Below are 26946 nucleotides of genomic sequence, written 5' to 3' on the forward strand. Positions count from 1 at the left end.
AATCGCTTCGCATGACACTGCCAACAAGTTGAACATAACTCCTGCATTTTTCACTGTTTAATCGGGAATTCAGTTGTTGTTGTGTGATTTTTTTTCAGATTGGAGATGCGATGTTCGTCGAGTTGCCCCGGGTGAGGCTCGACGGCGGTGCGAGGACATTTCGACAGCACTGGGGATATGAATCTCGGCCTCTGGTACCACCGCCTCCACTCATCGAAGAGGACGAGGGAGGCATCGAACCGGAAACCGTCAGCCTGCGGGAGGCCAACACCGCTTCTCCAATTGGTGAGTTTCATTTATTTTGTATTGTTGGTTTGCTATTGTTCACGTGGGAGTGTGCACCGTTTAGCGCCTTGCAGTCGCTGATTTCACATCGATTTTTACGTTTATCGATTCACCGACTGCAGCAATTGCTTTATTGATCATGTCTGAACTAATTGATAGTTACAAAGATGAATGGCCAGAAAAATTTCCGCTGAAAAACTCGGATTATCGATTTATTTCGGTGCATTATTGTCTGAGATATTTAAAAGATTGGGTTGTCACCCAAAATTTTATCCTTCTGTATCTCATGGAATATTGGACCAAAAAAGGTCGTGATATTTACTTTTTTGGCTGAAATTTCCCTGACTATCGAATGAGACAGTTTTCGTGAAAAAATATTGACATTGACGAACAAAGAAATACCATCAGTCGATAAAGTAGATTGAATGTGTCGTAAAATTAGCCAGCGATTGCTGCATCGTCCCACATGGATAATCACACTAGGAAATCTATCTTATTGGCCGGGATAGGGTAGATATATATTTACCGACGCGCAAGTACATTTAAATAGCATCGATAAGCAAAAAAAAAAATTGAAATGATCTCATACAGAAAGGAAGACACTTATCAAACTCACAAACCGCATATCCTCTGGGCTTTTACTCCAGACAATGCAAAACAATAAGTCGAAATCCCGTAGGGAAGGGAGTAACATTTGACTCCTCATCTTCAGTTACCCATAAGACAATCCGGCAAACAGTACATACACGAGGCGCACCCACGTTATTAGTCAGTTGTGATGAGAGTCATTCATACGGTCGTATGATGAGGTAGTGACATATCTCGCTCGTAATCATTACTCCGGATATGTACGATAAACTTGATACACGGGTTTGGGTACATTATTCCAATACAGATGCATTTAATATGCGACTGAGGCGCGTGACGGTTTCATTTGGACGAATTTTGACTGTTTGAATAAGTGTTTCGGGGACTTTTTCAGGGTTCGTGCTAATGAGAACTGAGTGTTTATTTAATTAGCGACGCGGCTTGTGAAAAATGGGTCATAGGCGAGTGTGGAATAGTATCGTTAGGTGGAAGAGAAGTTTTGAGGGGGAAGATGAGTGGAACGACGAAGAGGGCGCGCGTGAGTTTTGTTTATGGATTCATTTTTCCTTATTATCACAAAAATATTTTTCGTTGTCCGTGGAGAGAAGTGACGCGTAGCAGTTATTTTTCTCAATAGTTGGCTAATTTTGCTTGAATATTTCATATTTCAATTCATCAGGAGTAATTTTATACTATCGCTTGCTCGCCGCTTGAAATTCTTTCTATTTTTATTTTTCATTGTATCAAAGTTGCCCAGTGTAACAAAATTCTTTTATCCATGGTGAAGAATCCGTGACGAGAGGATGGTAGAGTGGAGTCTGTCTTCAGGGTTCTGTTATTTCTATGTAATACAAGGAGACAATGGTCTTTCCCTTCCTCTTTGCAATATGAATCCACCGGTGGACACTCGTATTCCACACATGAGTATTGTGGGACGTATTATTTGACTTTGTCACGTTCAATTATGATTACGACAGTCCTGAGGTGCTATTAGTAACACTCATTCGTTTGATTACGTAATTTTTACCGGGGACTTCATGCTTGGTTTGGAACTTGACGGCTGATCGAATGGATTGGATTTCATGAATAGCAATTGGCTAGTGAGAGGATAATTATTTTTCTCGAGGAATTGCCTTCGTTTTGAGGGACGAGAGTTTTATGATGATTGAATGAGAGAAAGCGGATGGAAATGATCGTTGGGGTGGTGGGGAAATTTACGGTTGACAGAATGGATTTTCTTGATATTTTCTTGATATTTTCTTGATATTTTCTTGTGATTTTCACGGTATTTAGGTTTGATTTGTATGATATCTCGAGGGATTATTCACGAGAGTGGGTTGATGGTGAGATTAATTATTCAAACTGTTGAAATATTAACTAAAGAAAATAGAGATTTAGCAACATTAAATACTACGGGGTAAAATGGACATCAAACTAGTCTTTTGACCCGGAAGTTTCTCCAACGATCGACTGACCCCATTTTTCTCTGCAAGATACTTTCAATATCGTCAAAGGTGTATTTTTAGGCCTTTGAAAATATTGTAAAAACAAAGTGGATGCAGAGAGTGCACTTAGGCTCCTCTCGAGTTCAATGAATAATCTGAAATTGATAGGAGAAAATGGGATTGTATTTCCGTTGTGCGGAAGACAACAGAAAATTATTCTGAAAAAAAAGAGGTAAAAAACAAATTGAATATGACGAGGAAGTAGTTTGCCTCGTCTCTCAGTCTTGTCCATCCTACGCATCGGTTGGGTGACTCATTTGACTTCTTGGGACGATTTGAAAGGAGTGTGCATGTACCTCTGCATATTTTCCTCGTGCTGTTTTTCATTTCTCCGGACTCTTATCGTCCAACATTTTCATAAATCATCGCAATCACTTCATGTTGAGCTGTTAACTATTCCTTAGCTCGACTCCTTTTAACACAAAACGGAAAAATTTTTATTTAAATCGCTCAAGACTTGAGTTGAGGTGATTTGAGGTGATTTGAGGTGAATTAAATTCAGGAGTCAGAGCTCAGCTTAATCGAGTTAAGGAGGCACTTGGAGTACTTGATTTTCTTTTATATTAGGAATTTTAGGCTGAGGTGAACAGATTTCATGGGGCAATCCTTGTCGCAGGATGAGAATTTTCAGACTTTGAGATTATACACACTCGGCATTTCCGTGTTTCATCGCTTTTTATCGTTTCACGATAACACACAGCGGCTCTCAATTCTCTTTTCACTCGCTTCAACTGCTTTCCTCCATTTTTATCGCTTTTATTGAATGGTCAAAACAACAATCGATTGGTTAACATTAAATGCGCAATTGTTTTGGTAATTTGGGTCAATTTTTGGAAGAGATTGGAATGAAATGGCCCGAGTTGTCAGGATAATCAGGCGTTTAGTGGTGATTATCTATTTGTTGTTTTACTGTTTGGTTGTTTAGTTTAATTTAGAGGTTAATATGAGAATTGGTCGATCTGCAGCATCATTTCTGAGGAAAGTGAGGACACTTCCGGCCAGGGGCTACCAACGACACACGATGCAGCCCGATCTAACGGGAATTAAAAATATTATGGTTGATACTAGTCAACTGCATCAAAGTCCTTGTAAGTCTATGAAAATTAGAAAATCAAGTTAGATCATCAGATTTTAAAAATTCCATCAATCACCATAAAATCATTCACACTTCCACAGTTTTTTCGATGAATTTTCACAATTTCATCAATTTAATTTCAATTAAAAAATTGTCAAGACGAGTAGATAAATAGTTGTTATTATAAAAATTGGGGGTAAATGGGAAAATGGTGGGGAAGGCTGGAAAAAATATTTAAATTTTATATTGAGAGTTGTGGTGGAGGAAATTAATATGCAGAGTAATTTCGTGCTGAATCTATGACGTCAAGTATTCGATGCGATTTTTACCCCGTGTGTTTATCCGTTGAGCATTGGCCCACAGCCAGAAGTGATATTTTTATATGCGCCAGGCAAATGAAACGATTGTAGATATACGCGAAAAACTCGGGGACCTCAAATCCCCAGTATTACACCACTCGTTACGATTTACGTCATATACCGAAGAGCAATAAAAAAAAGGGATAAGTAGGACTTGACGTACTTGACCCTATTATTAGTCATTTTACTTGATCGGCCCGGGTAAAAAAAAATTGTAATCGGAATATTTTTGTTCGAATTTTCAAAAAATTTTGGGAAAACTTTTCAGAATTTTTTTTTTTATGAAACAACAAAAACATCGGTAAACAAAATTATTTTATTTTTCCGAAAGGTTTTGAAAAATCAAAAAAGTAAGAAAACAACAGTATAAATAAAAGAAATTATATTCGCAAAAATTTCTAGAAAATTATGAAAAAAGTTTTCCGAAAAAAATGTTTGAAAAATTTTTCAAAACATTTCCCAGAAATAAAATTGTTTTATTTCCCGATTTTTTTCTGTTTCAAAAGATAAATTTTCTGAAAAGTTTTCCAGAAATGTTTTGAAAATTTGTAAAAAATATTACGATTACAATTTTTTTTTTACCCGGGTGAAGAAAAGAAAGAAGGAAAGAAAGAATCGTGGAAATCCAATTTTTTTTTTGAGGGGAGGGGGGATTTATGACTGAAAAGAGCCCCTTGCCATCTCCTAGTCGAACCGGAAGTTCTTTCCATTATTCGATGGGGCTATTTTCGCACCCCCTTCTCTCATCGTAAGATGAAAATCTAAACTGCCGTCACGTGAAAATATTTCCCATAATAACCGCCATTGTTGAATCTCAGTGAGATACATTTGTATTTGTGCAGTGCCGGAGACGATCCGGCGATTTAACATCCGGTGCTCCGGAAGTGGAACGGGTGCGAAGTCCCGTTGGCTGTGAAAAATAAAAAAAATAGAGAAAAAAAAATAAAGAGGAAACCCGTGCGCTTTCACCCGATTACGTATTATGTGCACCAAGGGACAATTCTTTTGTCAATTTTTAGTGTCAAATTTTTGTCACAACGATTTTCAATTGATTTTTTTATTCGCCCAATGGGTCCGTGAAAATTCCGGAAAAATAGGAAAAATTTATTGAATACTTTAATGTCGAATGAGCCATTTGTTATCTTTTATGCAATAATTTTTTTTTTTTTATGCTTTCAGGTGAGTCAAAATCTATGTCTCTACCCCGAGGGTTTCCCCAGCCCCTACCTTCGCCAATAAGTGAAGGTAAGACTGAAAAATTCTCATAGGCCCCTCAAATATCATTTGATAAATTTAGGAAGAAACCGTGAAATGTTTTTAGATAATTTTCTCGGTAATTTATGGAAAAAAAAAAAATAGCACTTGCGGAAGTGGCTCTCGGTAATTAGTCTTTCCGCAATTTTCCAGAGTGTTGGGTATTAAAGGGAAAGATATATAAAATAACGACGACACAATGGCTATTGGGGATTCAGTGAAGTGGGTGCGCCTTACTTTCTATGGGTCACAAGAATCACAGGTTTTATTTAGCACCGCGGTATTCACCTGAGTAATAGGCTTTTGTATTTTCTTAAGGTGATGCTCTCACATTGTTTTAAATCGCGACAAATTTTCACGTCGTCAGCTGTGCGGATTAATTGACGAGGGGAAAACCACAAAGAATTAGCAAAAACAAAAATTCAAATTCCAATTCCACAAAATGATTTTTCAATCTTCTCAATTATCTCAAAAAATTATGACTTCATCTCGTCTTAAAGACAAAACTATTCTAGTTAATTATTCTCTATTTCGTTTTCATTTCGGGGATTCATTATTAGCAAGGATTTTTTAATTCCATTCGTTTTTTTAATAAGGGGCATATGTTCGAGGCATAAAAGACTCGTGAGAATAATTGTCGCAAGACTTGTGATTAACCTGCGAGCTGTTTTTTCCACTCAAACAAACAATTCAGTCTCTTTCACTCAGTAGGGAAAAAAAAATGGCGGTGAAAGCGTCTCAGTCGGATTCATTTCGTTGGTAATTCATGGAGGGATTATAATTGAGTAAACATTGCGTATTTTTTAATGGAAGAAATCGGGTTTTAATCCGTCATAAATTCTTCAGCATCTCGAGAAATCATCAGCTGTTGTGAATGGCGGGAAAGCGAGTAGTTTCCAATAGAATCGATCATTTCTGTGATAGATATTATATCGTTTTCCATGTCATCGTTTCTTCGTCCAGGACATTCGTTTCAGCTAGTAGATCCCCAAAATCTTAGCAATTCGGCATCTTGAATTCATCAAACCCAAATTTTTCCTCACAACCCAACAATCGCTCCACACACTCGAGCCTTCCAAAAAATCTCTCAAAAGCCCCTCAAATTTCATTGTACAGAATTTTCCGGTTCACTCAGTGGTCGGCATGTTCACCTCGTTCCTTTGTCTCAACCTCGAGATCTTCTCAAATACCCCCCCAGTAAGAAATAGAAGTTTTCAAGGACAAAAGCATTGAGCTCCAAAAAAAGCCCAAAAAAAGAGCCAAAAAAAAAATGTAATCCGTAATCGTGTATCCTCGGTGTAGCCTAGATCGTTTAATAGGCTAAACTGGTCATTTTATTTTAATTCATCGTGCCAGTGGAGAATGAAAATGGAAAAACGTACGGATGACACGATATGTTGGACGTACCGTAGACCTGCATGCACACGACGCTCTAAAAATAGTGACCGGCATAAAACCGTACAGAACAAACTGTATGGATTGAAGAACTCAGCTAGCAGGTTTGCGTGTGCTGCGTATGTTTTTATCCGCATTATAACTATTCGAGGTAACATTGCGATATACGAGGAGTGGGGAGGGGGAGGGGGCAATAGGGTAGCTAGGGAAATAGTTATGCGGGGTTTTAGATAAGAAAATGTCCAGTGTATTTAGTTTTCCACCTTGAGAGAACATAACGCGAAATTGGAATAAAAAAACGGTTAACGATTACGTTAACCGGTTAATTATCATAATAAGTACCGGGAAAATTATTTTTTGAATAGGAATGAGAATGGGGGAGGGGGAGGGGGAGGGAGGGGTGATGATTTGGATGTTTAATGTGAGTTTTTAAAGGGGAAACGTAGGAATTTTGATAATTAATTGGTAATTTTAATGAGAATGGGGAGAAATGGTAATAGATGTGTGGGTGATAATTTTGATATATCTCAATTAGCAATTTGACGGGATAAAATGATTGAAGTAAATTGAAGGTATAAGGAGAGTATAAGAGAGTATCGGAATTCATCTTTGGTCAACCCCAGTAATGATATTTAGATTGATCCGTTAATTGAACAAGTTCAAAGCAACAATTAGACCCGACAAAGAGGATAAAACAAGGGATTGAAGAGACTCGGGGGACCCAGACAGCGTTGCACGGGTTCACCCGAGTCGTCACGATGCTGCCTCCCACCTCCATTTGCTTTCCCACTGGCCGGCAGTCCAGTTCTTTCGTGTCTGCAGACACAAACGCGTGGTACTCCTCGAAAATTCCCCTCAAAACAGTTGAGAGTAATCCCCACGGAAAACATCATCTGAAAAAAATCCAATTCAAAACTCTTTAATCACATTTTTTTGAATTTCCCGCGTTTTTTGCGATTAAAAAAATCCCTGGGAAACGTAATAAATCACCAGAACCGCGAGTCCTTGAAAAGGGGAAAATGAAGGGGTTAATTGATGAATTTCTAGTGAAAGAATTGTGTTAGAACATCTTCAAGATTTCGTGAGGTACCTTTTCCCTTGGAAATGTCTAGAAAATTTATTATTATTAGGAGATGATTGGGGTCTTGGTTAGGTTTACCTTGCCTTCGAGAAAGTCCCTAGAAGTTGCGAGAAATTTAGGGAAACCTTGCAAAAAACAATTTCTTACGGGGGAAATTATTTTTTAGAGAATTTTGAAGTTGACATGATTTGGTAAACACAAAAAAGTAGTAAAAATATGAAGATGAATTCTAGAATCGTCATTAGCGCTTCATCAAGGAAATTTAACACCAGATAATGAGTGAAGTGCCTCCCAGAGATACCGTATTTACCCATCAGATAAGACAAGATAACCGAAATGGCAAAAATATCGTTGAAATGGGAACTATTACCCCCAAACATTGATTTCAACAATTCCTTTTCATAATCTGTGAATCTCAGTAGTTTCGGTGGCCTTGGACGGCTCTCGTGTTTTACATTTCGAGACAGATGCTCTAGAAAGATTTGAAAAATGTAGTAGTAAAGGGACATGCGAATTTTTAAGAGTGCAGTGAGATGTAAATGAAAGTAGTGAATTTTTTGTTTTTCATTTTAAAAGCGCTCCACACGGCTCTCGTGTTTTAGTCCTCAACGAATGCTCCAAAAAGATAAAAACAAGATAAAAAGCCCCACTACTCAATTTTCGAGATAGGACACGTGAAAAGTGAATTTTTAACAAGAGAGCATTCTCTCAGTTATTCTCTCTTCTTTTCATCAAGTCTCATCCGCGTTAGACATCTCTTCTGTCTCGCACATTTTAACCAATGTTATTAAAATATTAGCAAAGGCTATTAAATTCCCAAGTAGTGAATTAGCAGTAGTGACAATGTGAAAATGGATTTTTAGCTGATGAGAATATTCTCTCGTTTTAGTGATAAAAAAAAAAACATGCCTTGGACAGCTGGAGTGTCTCATAGTGTCTGTCTCGAATGTTACAGAAAGATTGAACAAATCCACATAGTGAAGTTTCAAGGAAAAAAAATGTGAAAAGTGAATTCTTTGCTGGAGAGAAATCTTCCTTTTTTACAGTTATTTTTCTTATTTTTTTTTTTCTTTTGTAAAGTTTTATGCGGCTCACTGGTGTCCTTGGCGTCTCGTGCAGTTGTGTTGCCATTGCGCGAGCATTTAACCGCAGGGGTTTTCGCGTTTCTTTGCACCACAAAACAAAAGAAGTGGTTCGTTTTTTTTTTTCGGTTACAAGTTCTTTTTTTTTTGGGTTGTTTTTCGAAGGACTTGCTTCACTCTGTGAGAAAAATCGGGCGGAAGTGATTTGCTGAGGACAATTGTCACGTTCCGGGAGTCAGGGACATTAGATGATTAGAGGTGTGATGTCATGACTGACTCATGATGTTGAGTGATTTCTGTCAATTGTCATTGTTTTTTTCTTAGGGGAATTTATCGCGAAGGCTTTTTAGAGTTGTTTTTTGGATTTTCTTCGAGGGGTTTTAGACGCAGGTGGGGATGGAAAACGTGTGGGGGCTAGGGGCTGTGTAGCACCTGTTTGAGTTGTCCAGGTGGTGAACGGAGGGAGTGAGCACCGGTTTTATTTCCGTTTTGAATTTTTATGTTTATGGAGATCCTTTCGTGGTGTTTCATGCTTTGTTTACGCAGTTTTTTATGCTGCGGGGAGTTGTAATGATTCGAGGATGTGAAAATTACAGAGTGGAAATTGTTTTTTGCAAGTTCCTCCTAGGGTTCAACTAAACACTCGATAATTCCAATTTTCAATTTATTTCGAGTGCGATTATCTCGGTAACCAGTGAGTTTAGATGAAAAAGTGGAAAGAAATTTTATATTTGAAATAGAATTTTCTACAAAAAACGTTTCAAGACATTCTCTCTAAAACCACTCGTTGCCGGTATAATTGGTAGGCAACAGTTCTATCAAAATTTGGAAAGGAATTAAAAATTGATTCGCCACCCGCAATTACATAATTGCTAGGGCCCATTTTCGAAATGAGGAAATGTAATTAAACACTTGAAATCTCCTTGACCGTAGAAACCCCCATAAATCACTCGAGGCAAAAGAAAAATGAAATAATCCAACAACGCCCACGACTGTTTCCAGTTATTGGACCAGTCCCCAGAGTATTAAATTTCGCCGGATGTCGCATGTGTCGGCCTGAGAATGCCAAAACACTGATATCAAAGTCGTCAACTCCATATTTTTTTTCAATCGTTACCCTCTTATGTTAATGAAACGAGTGTTGTGAGTGAGATGGGATTAAATCGAGAGAATATCTTCACGTAGGTTAGGACAGGAAGCCCCAGGTAGTGACTTCCGGTGGTAGTGGTAAATGGATACGAGTTATTCGATATTTTTTCTCTTGTGTCTCGGTGAGGAAGTGAGTGAATTTTTTTGGACGGTATTACGCGGTTTTTTGAGGGAATGAGGATGCAGTCTGGAAATTCTACCATGGAAGCAACATCCCCTAGTGGACGAAGACTTTCCAGGAGTTTTCACTCTTGTCTCAGAGGGGCAGATACCGATGATCCAGAATCAGGTATTTTTTTTTTCATGAAAAAATTGAGAATATTGAGAATTTTAAGAGTCGCGAGGAATTGAATAATAATATTAATAGAAATAATTTTTGTATTATTATTATTTCTGTTAATATTTCTTTCATTGGGGAGTAGTTAAGTGGAAAATTAATGAAAATATCCCTTTGTGTGAATATTGAATCCAAAAATTAATGCTATTCTGAGATTTTAAAAATATTATTGCCTTTATCTCGTAATTACCGGAAGACGACGGAAGACACTTCTAATGACTAGCGAAGGCAATTTTCGTAGAGGCAAAATCTATAAATAGTGTGAGGTCAATGCATCTTCGGTTTTTTAATGACGACGGGGGGGGGAGACAAATTTTTTACGCATAGAATTTGAATTTATAAAGTCAATTAATTCAATTAATTAAGTCAATGTTTCAATTATTGAAATAATTGAGTTAATAAAAATCTATTGAGTTTTCCGGATCTCCGGGAGTTGATGGATCAATAAAAAAAAATGATCAATTGCAATTTTTCATGACACGATTGACAATCAATCGATTATCCAATCTTTACGCAATGACAATGAAATACCGTAGGTTGTGCAATAATTATACAAGTGTTTCTAACGGTGGCATAATTAAATCGCTACCACCGTGTCATTACGTAATTTCTCGAGGATGAAACCCAGAAGGTAGATTTTTATTTCTCTCTAATCATCGTTAAAAAATAATGACAGCTTAGTCAGAAGATCGATGGAAGCGAATCGACGTGAGGGGGTGGCCAACAAGTAGAATAAATTGACGAAAGTGGAATGAAATTATTTTCATACATTTTATTTGCGAGTGATTGAGGTCTACTTTGCGTGGGGTTTTGCGAGAGGGCGAGACACATATGCATACATGATGTTTTTCCATTGCTACCGGTCCCTCAGTTGTCGCATATTTACTCCTTCGTAACGATCTCTCAAGTGAAGTTTCAGTTCTTGTGGTATCAACTGGGTACCATATAAAATCGCTTTTTGCGGTCTGTTGCGGCGAAACAGAAGTTTTTCGGTTCTTTTTACGGGCGGTTCTTTTTCTTTTTCGATTTGCTCCTTTGGTTTAGGGCAATTTATCTCCTCGAGGATAAACCGGAGACGTGTGGGACAGGTTTTTGGGGGATAGAAGGGTGAAATACCGGTTAAAAAATGGCAATGAAAGAAAAGTTGATGAATAATAATAATAAAACATCCAAGAAGTGCGTTGAACGCGGGAGTTTAATTTTTTTTAATTTTTCCTCAATTTTCCTTTCAGTGCGCGGTTGAAAAATAATTGTTCGGGGTTAGGCAGGTTTTTTTTTCAGTGGTGGAACCATTTTTTAGGGGTGAAAATATCGAAAGAGGAGATTGGTATCGGATATTTTATTTTTGTTCTCATATTGAGCAATTTCGGAACAGATTTTTTTAGGCTAGTTTCAGTGGGTTTTAATGTTCCTCTCAACCGAGAGGAGATCGTATTGTCGGGGTCTTTATCGCTTCTTCCGCCTGTAATTCTGTCGTAGACTTCGCTTAGAATAATAGTTTTTCCTTTGTTTGGTTTTGCATTGGGGTTTTGAAATTTCCATTCTCTTGGCTTTACGGAGAAATGGAGATGAAATTTTTCGAATAGATTTATCGTTTATCTCTTCCCTGTGGTTTTGAAAATTCTTTCTTTTTTGAGTTGAAAATGTACTGAGGCTTTTATGGTTCGTTTTTTTATACGGAGTATGTCTTTTTTTTATTCCGTCAAGTCTTTTTGTACCGCTGTTGAGGTTTTAAGTGATGGAGCAAACGATTCTCTGAATAGAGTGACGAGCAATTGACGGGTGAGGGGTGGGGATAATTGGGGATTAATTTTGTTGAATTGTCGGGTTAATTTCGAATTCAGAACACCGGTGTGAGCCTGTTTTGCCCCGTTAGTTCAAAAGACACGGATCGATGAACCGAAAACGAAACAGGGGACTATATCGAATGTCATCTTTTGTTTAAATTTTATCTTTTTAGCCTAAAATACATTAAAATTTGGGATCAAATTTGTGTTGCGGAAGCTACTCGAATGGTTATAAAAAAATAATGAATAAAAAAGAGGAAAAATTATTGAAGGGCGCTAAAGAGCGATATTGTTCAAAAGGGATCTACCGAGTTGACAAAAAAATAATAAAAATTACGCAGCTTACCATTGCTCTCCAGAAGATTGAGTGACAGCTAGGTGCAATAGTAAGCTACGTATTTTTTATTATTTTTTAGCAAACTTGGTAAATCCCTTTTAAATAATATCGATCTTCGGCGCCCTTCAATAATTTTTCCTCTTTTCTTTCATTATTTTTTCATGCCCATTCAAGTGCTTCCCGCAACACAAAATTGATCCCAAATTTTAATGTATTTTAGGTTAAAAAGATAAAATTTAAACAAAAGTCGACGTTCGACAGATAGTCCACCCGGGTCTTAAAGAAAAAAATAAATTCTAACTTTTAAATTAATTAGGCAAAACGAATTCGTAATCGCTAATTGGAATCGAAAATTCGTCTGTCGTTCTGATAAGATTATAAAGAATATTATAAATACTGGACATGATCGAATTTTAAATGAGTTTAATATTTGATGACGCGTTTTGAGAATTTTCCTCGATGCTCGATGCAATGAGTCAATTATTTCTGTGAATACAGTGTCAGTGATTATGGAAAAGTACATTACAGTATGTGTTCGTGTTTACAAACCAAATCGTGTTGATAGAAGAGAGGAGGAACGATTAATTACTAGGAAGAGGCGTACGTGCAATTATTCAAGCTAATTGTTTAACTTAGATCTCTTTTATTAACACAAAATTCACCAAAATAGAAACCCTGAATTATTCATCTAAAAAATCCCTTTCCCTTCGTTTTTCTATATTTTCATATTGACTCCTGTAGGAGACACAATATTCAACGATTATTTAATTATTTGATCCGATCTTCCATTTATTGTTAACAATTAAACTTTGGTTAAAGACTCGATATAATATAAGCAGGTTGTGGTAAATTTAATGTTGCTTGCTCGAGAGTTCGTCTCCAAGTGTCCTCGGTCATCAAATCGTCCAGGGTGTCAGGTCTACCCATTAAACAAGGCCCTTTGTCTATGAGGTTGGTCCACGTGTTGGGCTGTTTCGTAATAAACAGCCTAAATGTTTCCATCATTCCCTCTGATCAGTCACAACGGGTCTCTTGTTCATTTTAACGTCGAAAATATTTCCAACACTCGTCATTTTTTTTTTTTTTCGGCTCTCGGAATTTTTTATAACAATGTGATTTTCTCAGTCAACATTGAAATCATTCTGAAGAATTTCCCGCCGTGTATTGATAAGACTGATATGGTCGGAAAATCATGAAAGAGTTATCGCCTCGAATCGCTGTTTATTTTGGCGTCCCGCGGGTATTAGTGTCCCCAAAAGTGTTCACACCACCTCTTGAACCTCCGACATAACAAGTATTACATCCTCAAGTTGAAATACTCATCCCAGACCCTTTAAAAGTCCCGAGGGAAATCCTCAAAGGGTTTTTTTTTTAACCGCATGAAATAAATCCCGGGACCCCTCGGAATAGTGCGATCTTCGATACTAACTCAATTTTATTTCGGTAGAATTCCCCGTGGTTCGTTAGTTACCGGCCAAAGGGCCATAAACTCGTTGATTCTAATTTTCTTTAAAGGGCACGGATGAGAGGATAAAAATAATCTCATTAGAACGAGGGGTGTTTGAGGTTCGGGACAGGAGCCATAAATCCATTTAGCTCGGGGTTCATTTGCACAGAGGGAAATTGTTTAGAAAAATTATACGAGAATACTCAATTCGTTTAATTATCTATTTTATCAATTATCAATTATCATTCGTTTAATTATCAAAAGTAAATTAATTTAGTATGAAAAGCGTTTTGGTTTTTTTTTTCTCAATTAATTTCCAAGTTATGGATTACTTTGTAGCTTTTTCAAAAAGGAATACACGTGCACTGAGTTGTTTTATTCGAGCCCCTGAATAAAACATCGGAATTGCAATTATTAATGTTTAAAAAAACTGAATGAGCCCGACTCATTGTCCAGGTGACTGGCCACTGGAGAACTCGTTTACTGAAATTTTCATCTCCAATCAAGTTTTTCGCGGGACAGCATTTTCGCCAGGGGGTGGGTGGCTTTGATATATTTTTTTTCTTCCCCCTCCACCGGTTCACGATCCAACGTGCACACGAGAATTTAATGGGCTTGCTGACCATATCCGTAGCTTTCGCTCCAATTCCCTTGCTCATGGGTTTTGGCATCGCTAATGAATACGACAGGAGATATTACCGAAATAAAATTGGTATTTTCATGGTTGAGTTTGCATCAGCTGTTTTCAATCTTAATTACTCATAAACGTCATAAATATACGATCATCATTAACTTTGAGCACTGAATTACGGTTTAATCGGATGCCTCATTGAATAGTCAAGAAAAATTTCATATAAAAAATTCTGAAATTTAATTGATTTGCACAAAATTATTTTTTCTGTCCCAAATAATCTGATTTGTAATATTTATTTGTTTCAGGTGAGTCAAAAATCACAACACTACCTCGTAACACCTCGCGATACTCTGGTTGCACCAACCGGTCGATAGGTAAGACAATAATTAGAATTTCTCGTCGCTCACATCAAGTTGCATTTCAATCTAGAATCACGCTTTCAATGTCTATTCGCGTTGTATTACTTTTGCGCTTCTCTCGTGAGAACAGAAAAATCTCGTAACACTGTGGACACAATGCCGCGCAATGTGAAAGGCTATACGACTTTATAATTGATCCATTGTCTCTCGAATGCATCAGGATGTTATTTTAATGGGTGTCGAGGTTCATTCGTTAATTCAACAGTGGGATATTTCATTTTACGAGTTGATTAAATTCTCTACATTCATTTCATCAGCTCGTGTGCAATGAAAAAAAATTAACGCAAACCGCGAATAATTATTTCAGAGTCGATAAACTTCAATTTCTCTCCCAATTTCAAATTTCAATTCACTTCATTTAATTGTGCACCGAATTTTCCATTTCAAACTTTCTAAAATTCTTTAGAATTTCTACATTAACATCAGTCGGTAATTATCATCGGTCGGTAAAGAAATTTTCGATTGAAGTGAAATCTTGAGGTGTTTGTATTATCGATAGAACAGCGAAAGATAAATTAGATCTATATCGCATGAGGCAGGCGAATAGGCCCCTCCATAATTAACGCGAAAATAATAACTGATACTGTCCAGGGAAATAGAAAAGGCGGTGGAGATATTTTTTTTATGATAGAGTTTCCGTCTATGGGGGTTGAAAAAAATGATAATAAGTGACTTGTGTATTCATTGCGGCGTTTATCGAGAGCCATTAATGGTGATCCATTCCTTTTTAAGATGGCACGAACACCGGATTCATGTTTGGGTCGTTTATGGTCTTGGACCCATGCTCTCCTGAATTAATAAGTCCATTGACCGTGAAGGATGAACACGTAGTGATGCCCACAAAAACTATTGCTCAAAGAGGGAGGGGGGTGGGTGCATTCCTGGTGGTTTCTTAATTAGGTTTTGCGGGTAATTTCATGAAGTGGTTAATTAATACTCATGGTTGAGCTCAATATCACAGTTGGCAATGCGATAATAGTTTTATTCGTCGAACTGTTGATATTGGGCTGTTCCAAATGGCGGCGGTTGGAAAATGGCGGAAATTTTGCGAGTTTAACCTGTAGTCTTGACCCATTAATCACCAATTATTCACTTTTTATTTTTAATACGCGAGAATTTTATAGTTTAGTGAATGATATTAGAATTTGGGGGCTACAAATTTGGGATTGAGAGATCTATGATAGAATTGATAGCCTGAGATCTGGTTTATTACATTTGCTAAATTGGAAAATGAATTTCCGTTGTTTTCATTACTCGAAAGAGAAGGATGGCTTCCATATGGTACGGGTTTCCTCCTTGAGAATCGATGGTATCGTTTTTTTATTCGTTGTGAATGTGTTACTTAACACTCGTCTCATTGTCGGAGAACGTTTGCCGTTCGAAAAATCTCAGTTTGTTTCCCACACGTGCTCGAGTTGGGCCAGTCACCTCCGGTGAGTGGTACCAGATCCAATGCTTGACCTTCACTAACAAATCACCCATTGGCTTTCTCTGCTTCCACGAAAAAATAGAACAACTGTGATTCATAGTTGAGTTTTTGAATAATTGATTCATCGGCAGTTACACTCTCGTCAGATAATTATCGAAACAACTACAATCTCTTGTCCAGCAATCGGTAGTGAGTTTCCGGTTTATAACACCGATTATGAACCCGTTTCAATCCGTTATCATTTCTTATCCAAATTATCATTTATCCATCAGACACCATTTCCTAATTTCATCTCGATGAAAATATTCAAAGACTTCTTCTCCAGACCTGAGTACCTCAAATTAAACGGGTCGGGAACTCGTTTGGAGGAGAGCATGTCTACGGGGTCCCCTTGTCGCAGTTGCACAGTCACGTATTTCCCCTCCCACTGGAATCCTCTTTTTTTTTTTTCGTTATTTTCTTTTTTCTTTCTCTCGTATTCACAAACGTGGGGTACAAACACAACCGCGATTTCATCCTCGTCTCACCTCTGGTCGCCGAGACCAAATGCATCTTCTGGATTTTCTCTCGTGGCCATCTTTTTGTTTAGGGCAGTACCTTTTATGCTTATTTCAAACAAGGTAGTCACGAATTGGCTTTTCTCAGTGTTCTTTGGTGTTTCACTCTGTTTTGTTATCCTCGGCACACTGCTGTTGGACTAAAGTACTATTCGTTTTATCTTTTCCTTTCGCTGTTTGGCGCTTTCTGTGAAATAGAGGCTCGTTCTCTTATGTTCGTGCGAAAATCTGTAACACGTCAACCAAACGATTCGTCTCGAACACGTGTTGACCATTTCTCTTTCAACTGGTGGGAAGGCAGTCAAAGGGTTTTTTTCTTTGCAGTTCCACTCTTTTTTTGTGTACTAAATGGCTAAGGACTCATCATGAATAATCAAGTCGACAAAATAGTTTGAGTTAGGTTGAATCAATCGAATCAAGATTTCAATCTGATTCTAGTCAATTCGGACTGGAGCTTCCTCTTGATTCAGGGTGATATCAGTTTGAATCGTCTCTTCTTGATGTAATTCATGAATCAAGTCGAAAATGGACTGGAACCAGTTTCAAGTGTTTCTTGATGAAGTGATTTTTAGAAGCTGTCTGGGGAATTCGTCTCATTCAACGCCCGTCATTTTTTATTCTCGCGTATTTCTAGCACCGTGACCCCTGAAATGACATACAAGTGAGAGGGAAGTCTGATGTGAAGGAGGAAAAATAAACGTTTGAAAAAGAAAATTGGTAACGGCTGCGGGAACATGAAGAATGGGTTCTAACATTTTTTTCTTCACAGACTTGTTCTTCGGTCGCATAACGTGTTTGTTGGATCTGTAGAGATGTGGTCTGAGCAACTTTTTTAGTTTACTGTTGTTACTCTGAGGGATAAAATTCAGTTCCGTTCCGAGGATTTACTTCGGAAGAGAAGAAATATGCATCACAATTAAGTAATTAATTATTAACTACGGGCTCTCGAGGTCATTAAAATCAATTTGCTGGAGGGGAATTCCAAATTTCATGAAAAAAATCCAAAGAATTTCAGAAATAAAATCCGCCGCGAATCGATTAATCAATTTTTATCGCTCCTATCGGGTTTTAAATGAATTCATGAAAATCTCCGATTACTAAACCCCCGAAGCACTCACGGGATAAATTATTGCGTCATATCATTCGATCCTTACAATATTGAATTAAATTAATTAACTTTTCAGACATTCGTTACAATGAATGAACTCGTAAAAAATCCGGGAGTTATTGATTATTTTTTCTCTGTCATGTCTAGTGAAATCACGGGAAAAAAATGTGGGGCTTTCGGGATGAATTCAGGTAGAAGAATTTCAAATGTAGATAAGTTTTTCTGAGGTGTTTGTGTAAGGGCGATGAGGTTGATGGGTTTGAGGATGTGAATCGGCAATGAAGTGCACGTGCTTTGGCAACGAGATGACTCGGCCCGGACGACAGCCACAGGAAATAACGGCCTCTGAGTGTTATATATTCGTTTCCATCCACTTCCGGAGTACATCGTGCCATTTGCCTAACCCATTTTAAACCCCATTTCTTTAGTTTTCTGCATCTTGGGTGGTGCACGGGATATTTCAAGTTTATTTTCATAAAATAAACGCCATGTCCATGCGTCACTGTTGTGCGTCATTTTCCCTGGCAAATGACCGAGTCATCCGGAAATTTTTCACTTTTCAAATGAAACATACCTTTTTTGTGTGTCATGTCCCTTCAGGGCGAAAATCATTAACCATGGGTTTAATCGTGAGCCGATCGTTCATTCGGAGATTTCCGTTTCGACACTCGGGATTTGAACCCGTGTCATGGGATGTTTGAAAATATTAAAAAAAATTATACCATCTGTTTCATTAAATCTGTGATGCAAAATAGGTCTCTAATAGGATTTTCTATCGGACATTCCTTTTGGCTCTCTCGAAGTTATTGCATTCAAGGGTTTATGAACGGAAGACGGTGAATTTAGCGAGTTTATTTTCGCGATACTTTGAGTTTACAAAATGGCATGGCGGCTGCAGCTGTAGGCTGGCGCCAGACTCCCGCAATTCGCGTGTATGAAACATGAGAAAACAAAGAGAGTTAAAATGCCCCTGGGTTATACCCTGAAAAGCCGGACCAAACTGAATAAACCAATGGCAATAAATGAGGAAAAGTCATGGGATAAGGCCAATTCCCGGGGCTTTTCCACTCATTGGAGGTAAACAAAGGGGACGAGGGTCGATGACAAAGGGACAGGATCAGGATACGTGTGCCTCGCATACTTATAACAAGAATAAAAATCATCATTCAACTCGAGAATAAGAATTCTCTCATTTCCTCTTCACGCGCTTCATCCAAAAATTTTGTAGTCGCCTCCATCTTTTATTCTCCACTCAAGAAGAACGGATTTTTTATTTTTCTTCTTCTTCATTGAGTAATCGCAAAAGTTTTCGCTTCAAAGCTCCAGTTGTGAATCCATTTTGTTCCAGTCGTTTCTCTGAAATCGATAAGACGTTGTAAAATTCAGATTTTCTTCTCGAAATTATTTTTAGACTATTTTCAAAAGTTTCAGGGCAAAAATTGGGTCAAATCAATTATAATTAACCCTCATTTGACCTATCGATTTGACCCTCACTTTCTTCTCCTGAAGTTCTTCTCTTCCGAAGGTTAAAAAAATCATCTTCCGGGGATTTTTATGTATCAATCGAAAAGTTGTGCCAACCGATCTTTTGGTGGTTATTTTGATAATTTCGGATGATGTTTGGGTGTAAATTTTTTTAACACCGTGGAATATATATCGAGGGATATTTATTCCTCTCACCAATGAAAGGTTAACCCGTACCATGAAGAAGTCTGGTTGAGTCCAGTGTATTTCTGTATGCAGTTTCTTGGCATCAATGCCACGGCTCTCGACATTAGTAAATCCACCGCAGTGTGGCGCTGTTTTATACCCGTTACAACTTCCACGACAAACATTCAGAGACTAAAAGATAGTCGTGTGCTCGCCTATCCTGGCGAACGGTTCTCACGCCACTGCATCCACCAATCTGTAATAAACTATTTTCATTTAATCCGTGACATTCAGCGACATGAAATACACTGTGCTAAATACCGGGGATAGTGCGTCATGCATATGTGATTAGAATTGTGCGATAGATAAGTGAATAATCGGTGGTTATCAATGATAATTATTATAATAATTCATCCAGCCAATGAATAATTTAAATAAGGCTTAAATTGGGGGGAAAAAATATAGTGTTAGTAGTACAGTGGCTTTTACTGAGATTATTTCAGTTGAAACAATTTGCCACTCTTGAACTTTTGAAAATTAAGAGGGAATGGATTATGCGCTTTTGACATTTAAGCGGTTGAAAGAGCAGAAATAAGAAATTATGGAAATTAGTTGAAATATTCAGATTCTTCGGGCAATTAAGAAATGTGAGGAATTTATTTCCTTTGATTGTGACGTGAAGTGTTTTTTCAGTGTTTATTCAGATTGTCGGGATTATAAACAATTATTTCAACACTTCGTATACAACAATCGATGAGAATTGAGAGTAATTATTTGAAATTCAATTTGGGAAAGAGGAACTTGAGAGATAAATTTTAAAAATCTAGGGTTTAAGGAAAATTAAAAACTATATCGTACTCTTTAGTTGCAATACTGTCCCACCAAAAAAAGTTAATTAATCTAACTAAATTAATAATCGGTGTATTTTACCAACGTTAAACCAAAAAATTATAAATTGAAAATTGAAAGGTGAAGGCAATTTTTGGATTGATTGTGATGTGGTCGAGTGCTTTCAACCGTTTACTCACGCAATCCGGAAGAAAAATTAGTGAATACCATTAATCAATGACAAAGATAGAGTACATTCTATTACCAAAAAAATTGTGAAAAAATTCAAGAAATAATATTCCACTCAATCTTGAATACCTAAAAGAACATTTCGTACTCGTAGATGCAATAAAGTAAATCAACCAAAACTACTTATCCTCGTAAAAGAATTCTTCATTAAAATTCTTCAATTAAAAGGAAACTGAAATTAAGATCAAAACTTCAAAAAAGCTTAGAGCTTCAAAAAACGTGTAAAAAATAAAATTAGAGTTTAAAAACGAAAGGGGAATAATGTAAACCCGTGAGATTGACAGAAAAAATCGTTAACCCGCAAAAATGAATGAAACTGAGACATTGGATGAGTCTCCAAAGCGTAGATCAACGTTCTACGTATCCCTGGAGTCTCCCCCAGTGCGTCACAGTAAATCCCAGGATTCCGATAAATTCTCCTGCAACACGTATCCGATAATAACCCCAAAGAATCCTCACCCGATTCCCCTGAATCGTACATTGAGCTCAACCGACAAATTAGAGATGGATAGAAAATCATTGCACCACGTGGAGACACGGGGAAAGGTCCAGTCCCTGACAAAAATGTTTGAATCACCCGAGGTCTTGGACCCCTCGCAGCGTAAAAAAGTTGAGAGAACGAGATCCTTCAAGACTATCGAAAGATTTCAGAGTAAATTTGGTAGAAAGGATGTGAATCCTGGAAAGAAGGATATCAATGTTGGAAAGAAGGAGAGACCCGTTGAGGTTGTGAGGGCTAGGGTGGAGCGGAGGGATGAGGACAGAATCAGGTTTGCCAGGAGTAATTTCAGGCCGAAGGGCAATAGCCAGGGGAGTCAGGAGTGTGTGAACAGTGTCAGTGGTACTGTGCTTGGGAATTTACTTATACGTAGGACTCACAGTACTAAAGTTTCCAGAAGTGTCAGTGCACTTGGAAAAAGACACGCAAGTGCTGGATGCTCTGAGGGCAGGGCTGAGGAGAGAGATACAGGTGGTGAGGTTGTCAGGTGGGAGGAGGGGGACGAAGAAGTTTTTGAAGAGGATGGAGATGCTGGGGTTCATTCAGGTATTTTTTTTTTACTCCTCATTTTTTAAACAATTTGATAAAAATTCACGCGTGCACGATTAATTTCGTTTTACTCACAAAATTTAGTTGTGGAGAGGGAATTCATTTTGTTTTTTCTCTCTAAAAAAAATTTTTTTTTATAAAAAAAAAATTTTAATTTTTTTTTATCAGTTTACCCTCACGGGGTGGATAATGAAGTGAAAGGGGAATTGGGAGGGAAGGGGCTTCGACCGGTTAAACCACGGGTATCGGATGAGCCAAGAAAACAAGTCTCTTCTCAACGGTTCGACGTACCAAGTGGGCCCTTTCTGGGGACCTACTTGTGTATAGCATTCGTTGGGACCACCTGCCTCGAGACATCCCAACATCAAACAACCGCCTACACTCGACTCTACCAGAATTCCCACGTTATAATTGATGGGTAATTGCCTGTACTGGGCCCACAATTCAGTCCCTTCCTCGAGAAAACGAAATGAAAGAAAACATCCGTGGGGTTCGTGTTAATTTCAAGTGACAGCGATTTTTTTTTAATCGTTTACGTGATTACTGAATTGATAAATCTATTATTTTTATTAATTTATAATGAGTCGAGGTTTTAGAAATTGGCTGGATGAATTATCGTAGGTTATTTTAATTGTAGGTCAACTGATTAATCTTGCATTTATTTTCAAAATTTCAATTGAGCGATTAATGCAGATGGTCTATTCTGAGAGTCAATCGATATCCGGCTAAACGATCATTTGACATTTTCCACCCGCTCAACTGCGTCACATTTTTTTTTATAATCAAACAACCGTTAGGGGAAATAAAAAAATACGATGAACGCCGATATTTCATTGTTCGTCGCAGCGTGTAATAGAGATGGTAGAGATAATGGGGAATTTTCCGAAGTGGGAGGGGACACTTTAACCTACCAACTTAATCCCTTCGCATGTTTCCGGGCAAAAAATGCCATTGAATTTTTTTTTTCTTCATCAATTTCAAACGAAATTGCAGCAATTGGGGATGACAGAATAGTAGCGAACCCGGGAGATCAAAAATCAAAGGGAATTCTGATTTATTTCATTTTTTTTCTGATGACTCAATCAATCTTTCCGAAAAAAAACATGCCACAAAATTTTACTCTAGCCCCATTTTGCCCAATTTTTTTTTTTTCTTTGACTTAAAACCTGAAGACTAATGATTTTCTATGAAACTATATTTTTTTCAGTTCTACCTTTTTGCATTTGCCAATACGACATAATTATTGGGGAAAAATAAATTGATGATGAGTGTTTGGAAAAATTCCAGTTCGAAACACTGATCGTGTCCCATTTTACCCCACATGTCACCCATCAAATATCAATTTATGGAGAAAAAATTCCCTTTTCAAATTTTCCCCTATTTGCTTGATAAATTAAACTAATCCTGGGGTAAAATGGGTTCGTGACCTATTTTTTGAACCGAAAATTTCCCCGTCTATTCGCCTGAGGGGCACAACAGCCTCCCCCCCTTCCCCCACCATAAAAAGCCATTAATTCATTTTATTTAACTTTCGCTCGGAAAAAAAATTCTCCCCATTCACTCAACTTTTTCCTTCTGATTCACGATGCATTTCGCGTCCGGCAAGAGAGTCATCACAAAAAACAGAGGGAGTTAAGTTGAAAAAAGGGGGGAGAGAGGGGGAGGTGGAAAAAAAAATTATGGCAGTGAAAGATTTACGATCTGGACAGTACGCCTTTATCGCATTGAAAATTCACGGGCCATTCTCAATTTCCTACGGACAATTCCACCAACTAAAGAAATCATTGGTTAAATGGAATAGAGAGAGAGGGGAATCCCCTCGTTGGTTTACATTATTGCTAACCGGGTAATGCGCAATGTGCAGTGGAATTCTGGAGTAATACAAAACGTGTTTTGATAATTCGACACGCATTCACACATTTTGTGATTTCTCTCGCCTCACCGAGAGATAAAAATCAGATAGTTGATTTTTATTTAATGGTTTTTATTACCTGTTGTGGGTAATGGGAGATGAATTTGATTAATTGACTGGAATCAATTGAAATCAATTCCACTACCGATTGCCATTAACAATAAAAACCTAAACAAATTAATAGAAAAAAATTCCATTGTTGATCGATAAGAATTATTGCTTTCGATGAATGATAGAAAAAAATTATTGAAGCGATTGCCCCCCTCTCCCTAAAAAAAAAATTCTGGAACAATGAAGTCACTCGTATGTAAACACCCGAAATCGGCACGAGGGCAAAACGATAGATAAAAAATAGTAACTTGGAACTATCGGAATGGGTCTGGGGGTTGGAGGGTGGATTTAACCCCAGGGTGTATCCGCATAAACTAGCTTTTAAGGGATCAAAATCCATCGGGTGCAACAATACCCACAAAAGGCCCCGCATTTTTGTGGATTAAAGGGCAAACTATTATTCCAACTTTTTCAATTGTCGGTAAAGGGGTAGCAATTTAAAGTCGAGCCTTTGGTAGGATAAATTCACCCTTCTCTCTTATTTAACTAATGGCGATGCAGATATGGAGATCAGGGGACGAGTTAAGAGGGTGGAGAGAATTATCGGTAGGGATTAGGAATTTATTTGAATGATGAGAATGGAAATGGGTAAAAATATTTGGATATTTTTATATTAGATTGGGGATTATCCCTTCGGGTCACTGATGGCTTTGACAAATGATCGGGTGGATTTTAAATTTTCAATGCAATATTTTTTATTTTGAATTTGCATTTTAGTCGAAATTAAATTGTTAAATCATGTACTCTGATTGTTTGAATAATTTTGTGGAAAATAATTTGAATTGATAATCAAGTGGAGGTCTTCAAAAATTTGACAGAGATGAATTGAAAGGTGAATTTGTTGCACGCGATGGATTTATAAAGGCATGTGCTCTGATTTTATGAAAGCCGAGTGCTTTCACAATTGACCAAATACTTAATTATACAGTCGAGCTGGGAATTAAATACGAATAGGTCAATTTGCTCTTGTTAGGCGTTTCCATTCGCATCTTTTTGCACCAATACTATTTATCGTATCTGCGTGGAGTTATGAAAAATTGAGGTTTATGAGTGTGCACTAGCGATTAGATTATTACACTCAGCTTTCACTGTAGTAACTACCGACTCTCACGATTTATCGACGATAAATCTTAATAAGTATCCAAATAATTGTCGTTGAATATTTTTTTTCAAATATTCAAACCTTTCCATTCAATTTTCTGGACATTTTGCTATCTCAATTTTCTTATATGGCCTTTCCACTTTTCTATTTTAATATTGGAGAAGGAAGTAGCTATTCCCTCGGTACTTTACGCGCATGAAACTGATTCTAATGTAACCACCACACGTATGCATTTACAGAATTGAGTTTAATTTCACCATTGGATTTACTTGGACTCCGTACCGGTGGGGATTTACCACGGGATACAGAGAGGAAATGAAATTGACGGGGTCGTTAATCCCCAGGCGGGACAGCTCTCCCGAGAGCTGTATGACGCGAGCCCCAAGAAAATCCCGGTCTCAGTCTTGTTACTACACACTTCTTCTGTCTGAGTCATCCCAAAGAACTGAGAGATCGTTTATCATGGTATCTTGGATGCCAGGGGAAAATAAAGGGACAAATAATTCCAATCATTCGAGTTTCCTCAGGCTTTTCCACCTCTTCAGAAATACTCCAATACCAAGTAATTGTCCATGTAATTCAACAAATTAATCATTAATTAACATTTTTTTTTTGGGGTTACATGGTGAAAGGTAAATTGAATAGTGGAATTAAACAGTCGAATAGTTTTCGTAGTTCTTATGGGGAAAATACCGAGGGACTAGCGGCTTGCCTTCTGAAATATTAAAATAGAGGGAAAAGTGGATCGATTCGGTGGAACGTAATGTGGGAAGTCTAGCTGACGACAGTATACATGAAAATAGAAAATAGTTGTCGATGTTGCGTTAACGTTACCTCTCGGTTAATTAGAAACAAAATGGAAAGTTTAATTTATTACGACAATTACCGAGGAGTTTTTCCGTCGAGAGAGGAACGTATTGAAAATGGGATTAGAAAGGAAATCGATGAATTCAAGAATTGTGAGAAATAGTGAAGTAAAAAGAATTGTATTGAGACAACCCTAAAAAAATTGCGCGATCTATTCACATGAATTCGATTTATAACGGGACGATTGAACCGGATATCCTTTGAAATTGATGTTGGCGGGGAGAAGATATCCTCGAAGTAGAGCCCCTAGAAAAAATTTCTTCTGGCAATTCTATTTCGGTCAGTAAGCGCGTGGCATGCGCTTTCCCTCATTCTTGTTTATAAATCTCAGTCTGTGGTTGTTTAATGATTCAGATGATACCTAACTCTTGATTCTGATATTTTAATGAGATCTGAGAATTTTATTGGATTTCTAAACTGCATTTTAGCTCGTGCATTCTTCTGCGGCGGTGGATCGACCAGAGAATGAGGTTTGCGGTATGCCGTTATCACGGGGAAGACGAGTGATAATTCGAGGAAAGTAGAATTCACTCACGAGCTGAGGAAATTTCAAATTTTTGAGAGAACACGATTTCACTAATTTCTCATTCCTGCCATTATCATTAGTAGGTCCCAAACGTGCATCGCCGCGCACGTTAATGAAGAATAAGTGAAGAGTAAGCATCAGTGATAAACATCAAACATAATATAATTAAATTGAACGGTTATCCGATGCTCTCCGTCATTTTGCGTCTCTGGCGGCCGACAAGATGGCGGTGAATGTCCGATAACCCCTTATGGAAAAAATAAATACGATTTATGTGTTCAACTATGAAAATGCGATATGGGAGTGATCACTAACCCTTTCTCTCATCAAATGTGCGATGAATAGTTTAAAGGAATGATGTAACCTGCAGAACGAAGAAACCATGGGATCGATGCTCTGGTGTTGTGACTTCAGTGTTTTTTATTCAGTGTGTGGATGATCTGTGAAGTGAAAATATATCTTAATAAAGCATAATTGCATATTGTAAGGAAATAGAATTGTATATTGTAGATTGTTTATTGTATATTGTAATGAAGCATACCCCTTCGCATCTCCTGTACTCTCTAATATGTAAAATTAAATTGTATCGTTTTTTAAATGAAATTTGATTAATAAAAGTTTAAAAAGATGTATAAATCATAATTATTGGTGTTATTATTATGATTCCTATCCTTATTATGATGAATCTTATGATTGGTGCTAGTGCCACCTAGAAGCGGGGGGAGGAGATTCTACGACCCATAGGAGCCGAGATATTTGCATTTTTCTGTTTGGAGCGCTGGAAAACATAAAAGCGCATATTTCGGGTTCCAGCAGGGTTCAAAT

General features: G+C 37.6%; 1 protein-coding gene and 1 long non-coding RNA gene across 21 annotated transcripts in view; one reads left to right on the forward strand and one right to left on the reverse strand.

Annotated features, from left to right (window-relative positions):
- Nucleotides 1–26946, forward strand: part of raskol (Ras GTPase-activating protein raskol) — a 79061-nt gene that overhangs the window by 33448 nt on the left and 18667 nt on the right. For 8 of the 19 annotated variants that reach the window (XM_011307803.1, XM_011307804.1, XM_011307805.1 and 5 more), the window contains 4 exons: nt 99–285; nt 3344–3466; nt 4992–5057; nt 14621–14689. In XM_011307803.1, the coding sequence (XP_011306105.1) occupies nt 99–285; nt 3344–3466; nt 4992–5057; nt 14621–14689 (445 nt within the window). Of the gene's footprint in view, nt 1–98; nt 286–1023; nt 1412–3224; nt 3265–3343; nt 3467–4991; nt 5058–9626; nt 10063–14620; nt 14690–20773; nt 21601–26946 lie in introns of those variants that run through there. The other 11 variants (XM_011307811.1, XM_011307810.1, XM_011307813.1 and 8 more) reach the window with 11 other exon arrangements.
- Nucleotides 26069–26946, reverse strand: part of LOC105268331 (uncharacterized) — a 79488-nt gene continuing 78610 nt past the window's right edge. For both annotated transcript variants that reach the window (XR_892318.1, XR_892319.1), the window contains one exon: nt 26069–26561. This is a non-coding gene — a long non-coding RNA (uncharacterized lncRNA). The remainder of the gene's footprint in view (nt 26562–26946) is intronic.

The sequence above is a fragment of the Fopius arisanus genome, unplaced genomic scaffold (genome assembly GCF_000806365.1).
Source record: "Fopius arisanus strain USDA-PBARC FA_bdor unplaced genomic scaffold, ASM80636v1 scaffold00056, whole genome shotgun sequence".
Lineage (NCBI taxonomy): Eukaryota > Metazoa > Arthropoda > Insecta > Hymenoptera > Braconidae > Fopius > Fopius arisanus.